This window comes from Malaya genurostris, chromosome 3 (assembly GCF_030247185.1).
Source record: "Malaya genurostris strain Urasoe2022 chromosome 3, Malgen_1.1, whole genome shotgun sequence".
Taxonomy (NCBI): Eukaryota; Metazoa; Arthropoda; class Insecta; order Diptera; family Culicidae; genus Malaya; species Malaya genurostris.
The window spans coordinates 110,212,053-110,228,908 of record NC_080572.1 but is presented as its reverse complement, the minus strand read 5'-3'; the positions used below and the strand labels follow the sequence as shown (position 1 = coordinate 110,228,908).

Sequence of the window (16,856 nt, the reverse complement as noted above, 5' to 3'; positions counted from 1 at the left end):
TAAAATTTATTTCAATTATAGACATTCTAACCATGTGTTCATTCGCCTCCTGGGCAAACAAAATGCGAAACGTAAATATAAATAAATTGACATGTAAACAAATGTACAATTTAAATAATATCTTTCAGTTATTTTTTTATCGTTCATTGCCTTGAGCGGTTCGGATATTGATTTCATTTGCTTGAGAAATAATAAATTATCTTGGTTTGAACATCACATATTACTTCGATGTAGCACTAAACCTTTCTTTTAACCTAATCGAAGAATTATAAAACCTGTTACATAACCTCATGAATGTCAGGAAATAATAGTATGTGTATATCGAGCTACTTGAGGACATCTTAAACATGATATTTTCACGCAAATAACAACCATCAATTTCAATTTGGAGCGAAGAATATATTTGAAATTGATTGCTTTAAATTAACGAACATACCAAAGAAAAGCACTGTCGTCACAATTCCAGCATGACGAACATCAGAACCGTCTGAAAATGATATAAGACATGAAGCTAAAAACCTCACTTTTTCGAATCATGCGGTCTGATAGTATAATAAGAAAAACATAAATTAGGCAACGATTAGCATGCTTTTGGCAAATTGAAGCCAAAGGTAATATCGTACGGGTCTCTTACCGGCAACAATAAGTGCTAGTTTTCCCTTTTCCTTATTTTTTATCATCTTCTGCATTTCAAGAACCAGAAGACGAAGCGAAACCCGGATTCCTGCTGAGAGATTTTGGTAAAGCAATAAATCAGGACCGGAATCTTTCGGGAAAAGATGGCACAACGAAAACATAAGATACAAAAAATTTCGCGAAAATGTGCAATCAATTTCCGTTATCAAATTAAATATACAAGCAAATATTCTGCTATTCACTGGTAACTTATAGGTTTCGAAAAAAATGTATCAAATTTTGATAACGGATTTGCCTACTTGAATGCACTGAAAAGAAATTATTGTTTGCTTCTAGGTACAATTTTAAAACTATACACGTGTACGTTTTCTGCCAGTAAAAAGGTGTTTACTTCTTGCTGTTCTCCCGAGAAGCATGTAGCAGTTAATAAAATTAAGACAGGAACCACAGGTTTTGACAGCTTCAAAATTACTTCTTCATATTTTGCTGGTAATGAATTTAAGGATTTTTTTTTGGCATGCCTTCCTGCGGCGAAGCTTGATCGCGAGTAATGATTCAAATGCACGCGGTTAGTTTCGCTTACATGCTTAAATTGGATTGCCGATTCCAGATGTTGAACTCTTGGTAAATGATCTATTGTCGAATTTGCAGCATAAAAATAAAGTTTTTTCTCTGCAATACTTAAGAAATTACTATCAATAAATGTGTTTTTTATTGTGTGGTATATTCGTCATTTCTGTTTCAAAAGCCCGTCCAAACTGTCAAAAGTCTGTATTGACGTAGGATTTATCATCCGGTACCAAACATTCAAACTTCACCCGCATCTTCATGCATCATAGTCTAGTACGCTTGTGTTTCATATCGTCATAGTTTAAACATTTTTAGTTCAATTTTTGAATGAAAACGACACTCCGTTACTTTTATCAGGTTGGAAACAATTTTGTCGACATTTTCCGGCATGTGAGTATTTCGGATTTTCACGATGTGTGGGCAAAGTTTTGACGCGTTGTTGCTCTATCAAACTTCGATGGGACCTTCTTGCTTGTAATCACATGAAAAAATTCGGCAAAATTCATCCATTCAACCGATTACCTAAAAACCATCAGGGTATCAAATTAAAGACATTATTTAACTTTTCCCATGTTCGTTTTATGAAATTTCAATACCATATTAAAATACTCTTAACAATACTCATGCACGCTGAGAAAAAAATAGAAAAAACTATTTTCATCCACCTAGTGGTGTAATGATGCCTTTCTCATATTACTAATATTTTCAAAAACATCACTAGAAGATTCAGCGAAAAATTTTTTTTGTTCAATTCTAAATCAAATAAGAAACTTTCTTTGGGTATAAACTAACATAACCTTTTAAATTTGTGAACTGTTTTGGAAATAGATCAAATCATCTTCGAGAAAATTGAGTGAGTCTCGTTTTGAACTTTTTGATCACTATTTCTCGTACTTCTGGAACCGGTAACTTGGAACCAGTATAGCCAAAGTCGGTTCGTTTAGTATAACCTACAAATTGAATCAGTTTAAAGCCAAATCTAGAAGAATTTTACCCTTCGTCGCTCTAAATGACGGTGTGAAATTAAATAGCAACCTATGGGACTACGAGACTTTTTATTTTATGAGTGACATTATTTGACATATACTCACACACATACACAAACAACCAAATGCATTATTCAGCTCGATGAACTGTGTCGAATGATACAGAACACTCCTTTCGGGTCAATTTCCACTGGTCAATTTTTCAAGTGATTGTATAAACTTTCTATATGAGAAAGGCAATAAATGCATTTCTATTGAAAAGCATCGTTATCATGATTTTATAATAACAATAACAAGTAGGTACAAATTGGATGAAAGAATTAAAAATTTACATATTTTTCATCTGAAAAATATATATTTTAATATGGCAACCCGTGCAGCTATACGAAATTGAAAAAAGCACTCTGTGAATGGAGCAAAACCGCACGTGTTGCGTACTATTTTGGCATCGTCATTTTGAATTTGAATGTTTTGACACTCATCGCCCTATAATTTCGGAACCAGAAGTCAGATAACGATGAAATTGCACAGTATATTTAAAGACAATGAGAGCTTTAATTTGAATTATGATTCGTGAAAATCGGTTTAACAGTTGATGAGAATTCGAAGTGGGTTACGTTTTTGGAGTTTTGCTTCACTATTATCGTTACTTTCCGAAGCGGAAACTGGGGACTAGTTGTCCCAAAGTAGTTTTATATATTCACTAACTAACAAGGTCTGCCAATTAGATGCATTTAGCAGTTATTTTTATAAAAATGCGCACCTAGTTCCGCCATCGCTTGTGAAAAAACTCATGAAATTGAAAATTTTCACTGATCGCGCCGTAATACCGGAACCGGAAGTCGGATCTGGATAAACTTTTCGGGAATTTTTTAAAGAGTTTAAAGACCTTTTATTTGCTCCTTAGTTTGTTGAAAAATTTCCGAGAAAATTGATTGCGCATTTTTTCATAAATTTGCACATATTTCCTTGTAATTCCGGAACCGAAACTCGGATCCAAATGAAATTCAGGAAAATTGTATGAGGTTGTTAGACCTTTCATTTCAAGCTAAGGTTGTGAAAATCGGTTCAGCCATCTTTGAGAAGCGTGTGTGACTATTTTTTCATTTTTTTGTGCATATCACCCTGTAATTCCGGAACCGGAAGTCGGATCCAAATGAAACCCAGGAAGTTTTTATAGGACCTTAAGACCTTCTATTTGAATCTGCGTTTGTGAAAATTGGTTCAGCCATATCTGAGAAAATTTAGTCACATTATTTGTCACACACACACACACACAAACACACACACACACACACACACACACACACACTCACACACACACACACACACACACACACACACACACACACACACACACACACACACACACACACACACACACACACACACACACACACACACACATTTTGTTATCTCGACGTACTGAGTCGAATGGTATATGACACTCGGCCGTCCGGGTCTCGCTTGTAGTAAAGTCGGTTTTCACTGCGATTGCATAGTCTTTCTATATGAGAAAGGCAAAAAACAAATTTGGGTTTTTACATAATGATTTTTTTAGAGAAATATTGAGAAAATCAGGTAGATATTGAAAAACCTCAAACGACAAAACTAACTAATTAGTTAATCGCATAGGATTTGTTCGTTCCAATCAGTATTTATTAGGCACAACAAATGTTTCACTTGGGTGGTGAATGAAAAAAACTCCAAAGTTTGCTTTTATAGAAGAATGTGATGAAGAAGAAAGATGAGCCAGTTTCTCAAAAAAGGTAAACAAATTCCTTTATATCACAGTATATACCGGTACCCGGAATCCGGTTTTGCATGTACCGGAAATAATGGTCAAAAACTTCCAAAATGGAAACCACAGGGAGAAGTATTTTTGTTTTGACCATTGAAAAATATTTTAATGTATTGTTATACACTATTCAATTAATTGTGAACTTGCTTTTTACAATAGAATGTATAGGTTGTTAAGTATCGTAACAATTCAAATCATAAAATTTTCTCATACATGTTTTCGTGAAAAACAAGCAAATGTACAGTTTGCATATTGTTTGAAACACCACGTGTACAATAAATTCAATTGTAGAATCGAAGAAACAATATATTGAATCGTTGGAAATGAAAAAAAAAATCTTGTCAAGATACAATAATATGCATTGTAACCCATAGATCTAATTGTGAATTAATTGTTTATGCTGTAAAATCAATGGTTTATTTTTTTTCACGGGACGTAGGGGTGTCTTGATATGTTGAAAACTTTTCTTTATGAACAATACAAACAATATCTTCAAAATCCTCTACTTGATATACTAGTTTATGATATATACTTGAAAAAAAAACTTTGGTTCTTGTTCCTGCCTTGAATTTGAAGACACAGCCGGTTCGCCCGTTTTGGACTTCCCGGAAAACTAGCCGCAGCAACTTGGTCATGAAGAGGCTATTTTGTGTCAGAGTTATGTAACTTTTTTTTTCGTTGAAGTACACTTGATTAAACACTGAAAAATAAGTTTCGATAGCTTTCACTATATTTCCGGAAAACGTTTCTGAAATTGTCCTATTTTTGAACACGTGGCCTTACCCCTCAAAACGGTTTTTTTCTATAATTTCGCTAGATGAGAAATTATTGTAATATTCATAGGAAACAACTTTTTATGATACTGCTTATTTTTAAATACCTACGATAAAAATGTTTTTTCAATTGCGGCAATGCTAAATGCTATAATTTCAATTTTTTACTACTACTTGTCTATCTGCCATGGTACGAAGATACTTTTTAAAACTCACTAGCTTCGGCTGGAAAATTACCAAAATTGGAACGATATAGAGAAGATTAAGCCCCTGCGCAAGGATAATACGCAAATCATGAAGTGTTCCTCATTTTTAATGCGGATGGTCTTGTACATTAAAAGAAACTAAAAAAACGATCAATCGAGCTTGGTCGTCTTGTTTTGTGTTGTGTCCCTTGTTGGACCAGTTAGTCATGACTTAAAACTTTATAAGACTTTTCCATTTTTTAACTTTAAAGTCATACGAAATCTACAGAACACACGAGAAGAAGGTAAATTATTTATTGTAATAAAGCACTGAAGAACCTAATATTTCTGGTATAAACCAATTTCAAACATAAACTGAATAAATTCCCGTGTATGAAAAGCTTTCTATTAAAGCTCGTACGAATACACATCAGTGTGAGCTTTCAAATACTCCACATTCAGGATTGTCTTGAAACTTGCAAACTTGCACACAATATTTAGTTCAGTTTGTTCTAAAATGCAGCTTGGTTTTACTAAGTTGCCCCCGAATAAAAGAATATTGTAGAAAATCAATACGATTTGTTGTTACAAAACCTTCCACAATTTTGCTTTGACAATTGAAAAACATTTTAATGTTATGTTACACAATATTCGATTAATTGTGAACATGCTTTTTACAATAGAATGTACAGATTGTTAAGTATCGTAACAATTCAAATCATAAACCTTTCTCATGCATGGTTTTTTTGGAAAACAATCAAATGTACAGTTTGCATATTGTTTGAAACACCACGTGTACAATAAATTCAATTGTGAATCTTAGAAACAATATATTGAATCGTTAGAAGTGAAAAAAATCTTGTCAAGATACAATAAAATGTATTGTAACCAAATTGTGAATCAATTGTTTATGCTGTAAAATCAATGGCTTATTTTTTTACGGGCCCCACAATCAAGATGATTTTTGATGTTTCTCAGATTGGAAATTTATTGCGTTGTTTAAACTAACTCGAGCCAAATTCTAAATTTATCCTGGACATTAGCACAACCTTGAGACAGATTGAATGATACTGTCACGGTCCCAGAGCTTGCCTGTATCCTTACTCAATGGAGAAGGATGCACACTAATGGTGCCTTGGGTGATGTCTGACAAAAAGAGGAAACCATACACAGAAGGGAAATAATGAAATGGATATGTTTCTTATTCTATGTATGCTACGCTTTGATATATGTAAGAGAAGCGATTTACTAATCAAATTTTATCTTTTTTGCAGTATGCAGTTGGCCATATGATCACATTCGTTACTTTCACTCAGTCCAATACTAATGCTTCCCTCACTCATCTTCAGTACGGTATTTTAAGTGCATTTTTTTATTTTGTTTATACATTTTCTGATATATTATCATGCGTAACATCAACAAAGATAGAAACAATCAAAGCAGATTAGAGAAGTTAGTGTTAATAGACCTATCATTTCTAGATAATTAAAACAATAATCATATGTATCGCTTCAGACATAGAAGGCTATATAAGAAAGCAGGGCCAGAACCGAAGCGGATACAATACAAAATTTTCCAAAGTTTCGTTAACGAAGAAATTGATAACACAGAAGCAGTTTTTAGGATGACAAAATACCGATACGATACAAACGCACGACCCAATGATTGACTGGTTACCGGGTGAAGTACATTTCCTGCCTGAGTGACAAATTCTCTGGAGAACTTGCAATAGAAGATACTAGTATCTTTCGTTGCAAATTGGTTACCGTAAAGGAATCTGTCGCTTGGGTTACAAGCTATCCTATCATCTCGATAGACGGGAACCTATCATTTCGATGATTCCTACAGCGTTACTAGTGTTCATTTGGGCACCATAGCCTAATTCGTCCGGTATGAAAAGTTTGTAGGTTTGTAACCCCACAGCCGAAGCGAATAAATTTACATCCCATTTCCAAAAACCTGGTACCGCTGACAAGAATTTTCAAAACTCTACAAAATTGTATATCGGTTTTCAGTGTAACTTCAATTATTGTTTTTTTTTTAAATCGTGAATGTTCTCGAAAACATTCATTGGGGTTGGTTGGCCGAGTTATAATTTTAGCTTAGAGTAATGTGCGCTTGATTGTTCGTGGAACGATATCTTTTTTTTACGGAATTGGATATTATTCTAATATTGGTGATAAAAAGAAAAAAACATATATGGATTGTTTGACATATTATGACTAATTTCTTCATCTGGTCGGAAAACGCATAAATTTTCTGTTGAAGAGCAGTGTTCATACATGTAGAAAATTTTCTACATATGTGGCATCACGATTTTTCATTGTCGAAGTAATCTAGAACAAAATAAATGTGAAGTCATCAGTTGGTCGCGGTTTTGCAAAAATCGGACGTCATTTCATTTCATTCATAATTTATTTTATACCTAACTGAACTATGAAAATTGAGGATCTCATTAGTTTGTCGCCCTTCTCTAAAGAAAGAATATAGAATGGCTGGAGAAACCGAGTATCCATCAGCTCCGGAGATCTGATGAATTCCATATTGTAATATACCATTCGACTCAGTTCGACGAGATAGGAAAATGTCCGTATGTGCATGAGTATGTACACACTTAAATTTTTTAGCTGAGTCTCGGCAAAAAAATGCCGAGATTCGCACAGCCGAGTAATCAGCAATCATCTCGGCAAAAATAAAATAACTGAGCGTCTCGGCACCCTGAAATTTGACAAACGTCAAATATTGCCGAAATCGTCAGTATAAGATTTACTGTTTGCTCAGTGAAACGTTCACTGAATATTCGGCAATCCAATAAAACAAAAAAATGAAAAAAATAAATTACCGAATCATCAGTAATAAAAAATCTAGTCAATTAATTTTGTTTGTAATTTCTCTACATTATAAACACGCTATTCAGGATCAAAAATTCATTTTATTACCACTTAAAGGAGGCTTACAAATTTGTTGCCAGTAGTGCTTAAAGCCTCTACCTGAAAACATGTAGCATAAAAAAGCGGCGTTTCTAGATGCGGCTACCTTGAGTCGAGCTGGAAATATGAAAATAAAAATATACATTGATTTTTGGCTTACAAAAATGTTCAATATTTAATGATGCATAGACGATATTGTTCAAAAAATAAACTTACTTTGATCTATTGAATTATTCCATGCATTGGATTATTTTTTCGCATATCCCCCAAAGTTTTGTCTCGAGGACGCTTTGAGCCCCGTGTTGGGTGTTTTTCCCTTATAATCGCGAGTGCTCTGATAAAGTCGCTTTTTATAAAGCGAAACATGTCACTATATTTATTCAATATTTTTACTTGCAAGTTTTTCCACGCTTCTTCGAAGATTATTCATTTTTACACTCGAACGCGGCAATAAATGACAGCTGTCGTGCTGAATCTCGGCAACAGCTAGCACATATTCCGAAACCTCGGCAAACGTCTCTGCTGATGTCGGCATATCTGTTGTTTACTGATAAATTCAGCAAGCAATTATGCCAAATTCCGGCAAAGTGAAGCATTTTACCGAAATATCAGTGAATACATTTAACGAAGTTCAGGAACATGCGTATTGATTACTGAGCAATCAGCAAATTTACGTGTTGCTGATCAGTTTCGGCATTTTATTATGCCGAGCTCAAGAAATGGTTTTAAGTGTGTATGTGTTCATTTTCACATTTTTCCTGTACGTTCAATTTTCTTGGAGATGACTTAACCGATTTTAATATGCTCAGTCTCGTTTGAAAGCTCCTATTGGCTTGTGGATCAAGTTTTAAGATCAAATGATTTACACTTCCAGAGTAATAGAGTAATGTTAATTGTTGGTACTTCTGGTTTCGAGAACGTTGTCGAATATGCTACGCAGGCGATGAAGTGCGCTTTTGTTAACTACCTGAATCAATTTGAATGAATTATATTTAAAAATCATCCATTTTTGCATATTCCATGATTGTCTAATGAAAAAAATCACGAATAGGAAAATTAATAAGAGGTTCTTCAACGATACATTCGTTAGCCCAATACGACGTCGAGTAAATCTCATTCAAATCAGTAACGACCGCATTCTCCCGGTTTTGTAATATCGAAACTTTGGTATTACATTTTATCTTTCACTTTTGCGAATTTTGCTCTTCTTGAAATAATTTTTGTAGGGTGTCCAATAAATTGGCACATTGTCGCGAAACTGAATTACCGGTAGCACCTATCATTGAAAAATGGAACCAAGAAAAGGAGGGTTCTTTCAAAAATGTTCATATCGGCCGTCGTGATTTGCAACGATTTTTTCGTTTATTCAATAGTACAAATAAATATCTCCAATTAAAGTAAACTCGGAGTAGAAGAAAATCAATTTCAAAGTGATTACTACTACTTTTTTTAGTGTAAACTACGATTAAACATGGGAAATCTTCAGAAATGTGTGAAATTGGGTAAGGTTAGGTTTTTTAGGATCAACATTTTTTTGAACAAAAACCAGTGTAGTGTTGATTTCTAGAGTACTATAATGTTTAGCGAGTACCATTTATTTTGGATACTTTTTTGTTATTTCCGGGCATTTGAAAATTGGTATTGAATCAAGTATAATGCTCCATTCTAAATTATGAATCTTCAAATGAATTCGCCCGTTTTTATGAGAAATCATTAAAAAGGTGAAGAAATCAAAAATTTTCATGCCGATTTTACAGCTATTGCTGAAAGTAGGGTAACAGAGGTATTTTGGCCACTTTATATATTTTGACCCACCTAAAAAACTTTATGGATTTAGTCTATGTTAAGTACCCCATGTTGCATCAATTTGAAGCTAATCATATTAAATTACCTATTGCGGAATGATTTTTCAAAGATATTACAACATTTGGTAGATAGTTTTACAAAGTGGGTCAAAATAAAATCATTCCTAAAATGGACCAAAAAACCTCTGTTACCCTATCATCTTTAAACAAAAAGCGCCTCTACACTCCATTTTTGCGTCATTGTGCCAATGAAATATTATTTACTTTGGCTTATAAAAACTATTATATAAAAAAAAGCTGCTAAGTGTATTATGGGCGTTTTTTAATTATAACAACGATTTTCAATTAAACGTTTATTACTGTTAAAGGTTTGTAGATTAAAAATTTCAACATGATAAAATACATTGGCCACACTGTCATTAGTAAGCATCATTTGACTGCCGCTTCGTGTATATAGACGCTCTTTTTATATACATATGTATAGGTAACAAGGATGATATACCGAACCGAACAACGAGTTTCTAAGCGGCGCTCCGAACACAAGAAAATTGCCCGGACTTCAGTAGTATTCGTAGTGCTGCAGACAGATCCAGTTGTGTGTAGTGTGCACTCTTCGCTAGGTGTTTGGTTCGCATATCCCGTTCAATACTATAGCGGTGATCCAGCACCAAATCCTTGGTTATTTTTTTAGTGAGTTTTTCCCCCTCGCGTTTGTACACTCTCACATGCCACCACCACCACAAGAGCTCCCTTTGCAAACAGAGAAGAACTGCAGCCGCTTTTTCAGCAGTAGGCTGCGTGAATTGAAAAAGGTATAGTGTGTATTTGCGACGCCATAGAAAATCTATCAGAGTGGAGAAGTATAGCTGCTGGGCAACACACAGCGACATTTCTCGCGCGCGGACACTCATCTGTCGCTTCGGCTGTGCACTTAGCTGCATTTTTAGCAAACGACAAAAACATACACAAAAGCAGTTTGCACTAAATGAGTTTACTCAAAGCGATATTTAATTTTAATATTTCTACCGATGCCTTTTTCCCGATTGTGCGCGCCATAGCCGAATCAGCGTCACGGGCAAAATTCTTTCATAAAATGGCGTCGTCCATGAATATATTTCACCCCGGCGACATTGCAGCCACTTTGGCCTGTTGAAAACGAAAAAAAAGTGTTATCAGTCAAAACGTTATCGGTGACGAAGCTCAGTTTGCCTGAGCGGAGTGGTATGGAGAGACCGAGTAGTTGCGTGAAAGTGTAAGTGCAAGAAAGTGAAAAATTGAATTTTCAATTTGCTCATATCGTGCGCCCATGTGCACACACAGTGAAGTGTTGATTTTTTTTTATTTTTGCTCGTTCGAATTTTGATTTTATCCTTGCACTGTCGGGGTGTGTGCGGGAAACACTACTGTGTGTTCTATTTGATCCTACCTATTTTTGCCTGCTGGTCTACCAGTACCTCGTGTATATGTGGGTTGAAATATTCGTGCGTGTACGCGTGTGGCGTAATCGATTTTTTTTTTCTTACGATCTGACGATACAATTACCTACTAAATTGTCAGTTCAGTGTGATTGTAATAAAACTATTCGCAAAATTTGCACAGTTGGACGTAGGGTGTAAACAAACATTTTTTCGATTCTTTTGATAATGAAATGAATATTGAGCTCAAGCTCTTTTAATAATGAAATGAATATTGAATGGTGCCTTCGTTTGGTTAGTCAAACAATGGGAATACAATTTTGTTTTATATTTAAACAAATTGGTTTTCTTGCTTCAATTAATTTCAATTTGATTTGAATTGATGTCAATTTTACAGGTTTTCAGATCGAAACTTTTGGCTGCAGCTTTAAGCGAAAACGCCATAACAATGAAAATAAGTAAAATTGTCTTATTGAACAAGAACTCGGACGTCGACAATGAATGATCATGTGATTTTCGAATATGTTCGATTCTTCTTCTAAAAATGAATACCTGGATTATGCTATTTGTTCCTTACATGATGTAGCATATGATGTGCAGTCTTAAAATGCGGAAACAATTATTTCAAAACCTTCAAAAAAAAAAACAAGTGTTTCGACAGCTGTTTCAATGAAATCCATCTGTTCTCTTGTTTTCAGATTATACCCACATGACACACGTCATCCCGTAGATGATTTATTGTAAACGATAAGAAAAAAGTGAATTTTGACTACGCAAAACGTGTAGGACTTGCGTGTGTAAAGTGTTCGAATTGATCGACTGATATTGAAAAGGCAACGACAGATAAGGAATCAACATGTGCGCGGCTCAAACGAATCCGCCCGCAAGTTTCAACTACACATGGGGTTTCGCCGATAACTCCCGTACTGAGTCGGTGGTAGAGATCAGCCCCAACATCAACTACACCGTGAGTGATGCGACGGTAAGTGTGCATTTTTAGCTTTGACTGAACGAGAACATGAACTGAATAATTGTGACTAGTATTGCTTTCGAATCTACTGTTCTTTCCCGCCAAAAATACTCAACATCTAAGGCCCGTCCACGATTTTGCCATTTTCCACAACATTGAAAGGCGGTAACCGATACCACATACAGGGATTAATGTTGTGAACAAGTCACTGCCGTCCACTTGTTTCTGTGCTGATGTGCAGCAAATTTCAACATTATCATATCACACAAGCACATTGTGTAACTCACACCGCGTGTATGTTGCTTTCACTCAACACCACCAACGGCGCCCTCAGGCTCGTCTCGTTTCTCGCATCTATCAATCCACTTCGTTGAATCTGTTTTCATCAGGCTCGAATGTATGGTACTAGCCAGCAGGTTCCTTCGAGGCGCGCACACACATTCCTATGCCTGGCGGCTGGATCGGCTGACTGCTGTCAGTAACGCAACAAGAAATAGTCCTCTAATACTGATGATTTCCAAAACCACAACTGCTACGGACAGAGCTCAACAGGAAAATTAATGTGGTTTGTCGTGAAATAATATCGTCGGTTCTGTGTTAAGTTTTAGGTAATATCCTATGAAACTTTCATAGGTTGGTGGTCCATTCGTCCCATATTTTATCCTCCTATATTTTAAAAAAAATAGTGCTTGATAGATCAACTACCTCAAAAAGTCCCTATGCACCTGAACCATGTTATACCCAATCAAAATTCTACAATGTTCGATCTTGAAAAATCGAAAACATGTTTTTTTGATACCAAATATCTTACAATTGCATAAAGTTACTCTCAGGACAAATTCTTAGAAGTGACGACTATTGAAAGATGCATCAAAAGCAATAAGAATATTTCAGTTACTAAAAAAGACTGGTGGGTACTGCCAGGGACATAACTGGATGACGTGAATACGAATAAAACACATGCTTTTCCGAACTTCGAAAAAATATTCGTTAGTTGGAGCGAATTCTATACCTATTTATTGAAAAAAGGTAAACAAACATAATATAAACACATTTATGACGAATCTTACCAAAAACTTGGAATAACATTTTTCATGACACTGTTAATAAAATGATCGATCATAGTAGTCAATTAAAAACACTAATGGTTTATGGCTATCTATAGTTAGGGTCTGTTTTAATAGCGAACAAAACCTTCTAGAAACTATTCCGGTTTAAATGTTGAATATATAGCTATATAAAAACCTACAAATTTAAAAACATGAAAAACAGAGTAAATATAAAACAATATCAAGAATTTTTTGTAATTATAGAATGAAATATTGTAATTTTCTGTTCATTATCTCACAAAAAAAGATTCGTGTCGATTAAGGATAAAGGGTCCCCCTTAAAGTGTCATTTAGATCTCTACAGTTTTTCTGTGGTGCTGGGTTTCACTAGGAGATTGGTAGTGTTCATCTTTCTCCGAACCGGACAAACCTCGCAAAAAAACCTTCTTGTGGAATCCGTCGGAAAAAAATAGTCAAGAATAGATCCACTCGGTTCCTGTTTCCATGACGTAAATGGCCACAGTTGCTGGAGTTTCTTTTCCCCTAATTTCCATTATCAGTTATTTTTTGTTATACTAAACCATCCCTTCGTTTAACATACATTTATGAAAAAAATATTCTTAATTCTTCGAAGAAGATTTCTATTTATTTTAAGATTTAAGATCAACCTGGCAAAACTCTTGTTCTTGTCTTTAAAGACTATATTGTGACTGATTAAAATCATCTTGCGAAATTCTGGGGACTGGTATAGCGTGATGGGTAAGTCGATGCCTTTCACGCAGCCCGCCTGGGTTCGATTCCCAACCCCGCACATAGGGTCAGAAAGTTTTTTCTGTTCCGAGGAGGTGAATGATATTAATATTAAAGCCTCTACAATAGAAACAAAAAAAAATCTTGCGAAAATCCATTGAAATTACCTTGTTTACAATGTAGATAAATCTGCTAGAGCAAGGGATCCCAAACTATTTAACCTCAGACCCCCATTAACAAATTCCTTTGAAAATAAAATTTCTTGCTTTTTTAATATTGATGTAAAATACCAATTTCTGCGGATGGTCAAAAAAACAACTTTTTAGCATGAATATTTCAAAAAGCAATTTATATCAAACAATAGGGGGTCGATTTCTAGACCTCTTCGACCCCCATAGTCAGTTTTCGTTTACATCGACCCCCGCAAAAAGGATATAGACCCCAGGGGGTCTATATCGACCACTTTGGGAACCCCTGTGCTAGAGCTTTACGTGCCACACTCCAAACTATTACAAGAATTTCTACATACATTAAAACAGATTCTCGAGCTCGGCACAATGAACTGCCGAATTAGATCGGCAACACATTTTTGACTGGTTGTTTAGTTTTCTAATCGCTCTTATATTATTTTTCATATTTTGATCACTCGGTAAAGAGCATCTTATTGCCGAATTTTGGCATAATAATTCGCTGGGCCATCAACAAGTCAGTAAATAATCAATGTACCGAAATCATCGAATGCGTTTGCCGAAATTCCAAACGCTAAGATAACTTATGAAGTTTAATAATAAACATTCCTCCATCAAGATTCTGCGTAGTTATAATTTTTCCGAGACGATTACAGAGCATACGGTTGTGCAAATTTTGGACTACCGAGAATCAGCATTAAAATTTAAGTATGTAATGATTTTTATCTCGGTAGCCGGCTGCCCTAATAAATTTATTGGAAGATATTGATTCGGAAGTGGGGTTCAACATAATGTTTCAGCGGGCTATACGATTTTTTTTCTATTTAGAGATATATACCAGAGCTTCTCCCAATACATCTCTTATCCTGTGAGACTCGTGAAGACGCAGACGGTAATTGACCATTTCATGAGAAGTTTTAAGTGCGTGGGTATGCACAGTGAAAATTATTTGCAGCTCCCAAGCATCATTGTGCATTTTCATTCATATTCGGCCTATGGCGAAGTGCAACTACGGGCTATTCTACTTCAGCTTAGCTGAGCTTATTCAGATTCAGCTTATTATTCAGATTCTACTGAAAGAAATATAGTTCTGAATCGTTCTATCGATCATTTTCATTTCTTTCTCTGGAAAAATTATGAAAGCAGCCAAGAATGTTTTATTGAATTTGTCCCTGGTTAATGATAATGGACGAATTTTCATGCAATTATTTTTCAACTATTCGTGTCAGTAATTATTTTAATCATTCATTTTTTCTGAAATCTTTGAAATTACATACAGTTTATAACAGTTAATTTTTACTTCATTTTGTAAAAATTATTCTTTTGCTTCCCCTCTACTTTTACCTAACAATATATTTCTCTAAGTGGTTGGGATCCATAAGAAGATAGATAGTATCTAAAGGAAAGGACAAGTCTGGAAGCCGTGTGGAATCCGGCGGAAAAAAAATTAACCAAGAACAACCACTCTATATTTCTCTATTGATTCCATTCAATGAATTTTTTTGTTCATCTCACAGTACCACCGAAATTTCTCTCAAAGGCAGTCGTTAGTATCCAAATCAGAAGTTTTAGAGGAAATTGTCAAACAACGCAAACAAATGTGTATCTATATGACCTTTCCTCGAGCATCGCTGCTCACTGCGGTGCCAATATTTAGGGGTCATCTCTAATTTCATAAAGCGATAGTGCTCAAAAATTTAAGCACCTTAAAAAAATTTCCGATCGAATTTTGAATACCTCTGCATGTTTTTTTGTTGCATATTTATCCGTTCTATCATTAATAGCACTTAGCTCAAGTTATCGTCCAGTAAAGTAATTTATTTCGTGTTACTCGCGACCTCCACCAGTGGTATACGCAACTGTTATTGATGGAGTACTGTAAAAAAAATGACAGGTAGGAAACACAGCAAATCAAAACATGCTAATTCATCCATAAAACATCCTGTCCACCTGCCGATCCGATTCGGTTTATTTCACAAAACTACGCCATTCTCGGATTGTTGTTGTTTTCCACAGTTTATGAATGTCTTTTTCTATGACAGGGATGACCATGACAGATCTGTGTACGTAATTTGTTTGGTGGCCTTTGATTGTTTGTGCGGCCACTACGACAGTGCTAGCCAAGGGCGTACTAATTTTGCTATTGTATCGGTTTTACAACTTTGATACCTATTTGTTGCGGCAGACAGCTACTTGGCTACTTCATTTATGATCGGTGGCAATGGTCGTGAAGGCGCGCAACGATAGAGTGGATGTGTTAATTTAAGAACCGTGGATACCGCAGAGAAATGGTTATCATTCATGCGCTTCACAGTGTCAACATGAGTGGCGGCTGAATGTGTGATGCATAATTTGCTCCAATCAACTTTCCATTAATACATCGATGAAGTCAGTATTCTACAGTCTGATTCTCGTAATGTTATTTTCATTAACAGCGCGAACAAGGTGTCAGTCAGTCTTATTCAGTTGGTCTTTGCATGATTTGAATTTCAAATAAATTCGTTTGCGTCGTAGTTTTTGACCTTTTTCCCCACTTGTGGTGGCCCACGAACACCTCTCATCATCGTCTGTTGATGCGTATGGTATCCGGTGTGTGTGTGTGCTTTGACTCGATCACAGTTTGTGTCGTTTCACAAATTCTGCTCACGGTTAGTGCGCTGCAAATTCCCTATCATCATACAACAAATTCCGAAAATTATTCATTTGAGCTGATTTTTGTTCTCGTTGTCTGCCCGTGCTATTTGGGCGCGTTCTGTTCCAAGATGGCTGCCGACGGCGTTATGTATTTGTTAGCAGCC

At 35.4% G+C, this 16,856-nt stretch overlaps 1 protein-coding gene and 1 pseudogene across 7 annotated transcripts in view; both read left to right on the top strand.

Annotated features, from left to right (window-relative positions):
* Positions 1 to 4,980: 4,980 nt before the first annotated feature.
* LOC131439728 (U6 spliceosomal RNA) lies at positions 4,981 to 5,080 on the top strand (annotated as a pseudogene).
* Positions 5,081 to 10,261: 5,181 nt separating this feature from the next.
* Positions 10,262 to 16,856, top strand: part of LOC131439671 (zinc finger protein 569) — a 67,117-nt gene continuing 60,522 nt past the window's right edge. For 4 of the 7 annotated variants that reach the window (XM_058610975.1, XM_058610976.1, XM_058610977.1 and 1 more), the window contains exons 1-2: positions 10,267 to 10,498; positions 11,800 to 12,083. In XM_058610975.1, coding sequence (XP_058466958.1) covers positions 11,958 to 12,083 — 126 coding nt within the window. In that variant the 5' untranslated portion in view covers positions 10,267 to 10,498; positions 11,800 to 11,957. Of the gene's footprint in view, positions 10,499 to 10,521; positions 10,939 to 11,799; positions 12,084 to 16,856 lie in introns of those variants that run through there. The other 3 variants (XM_058610970.1, XM_058610972.1, XM_058610971.1) reach the window with 3 other exon arrangements.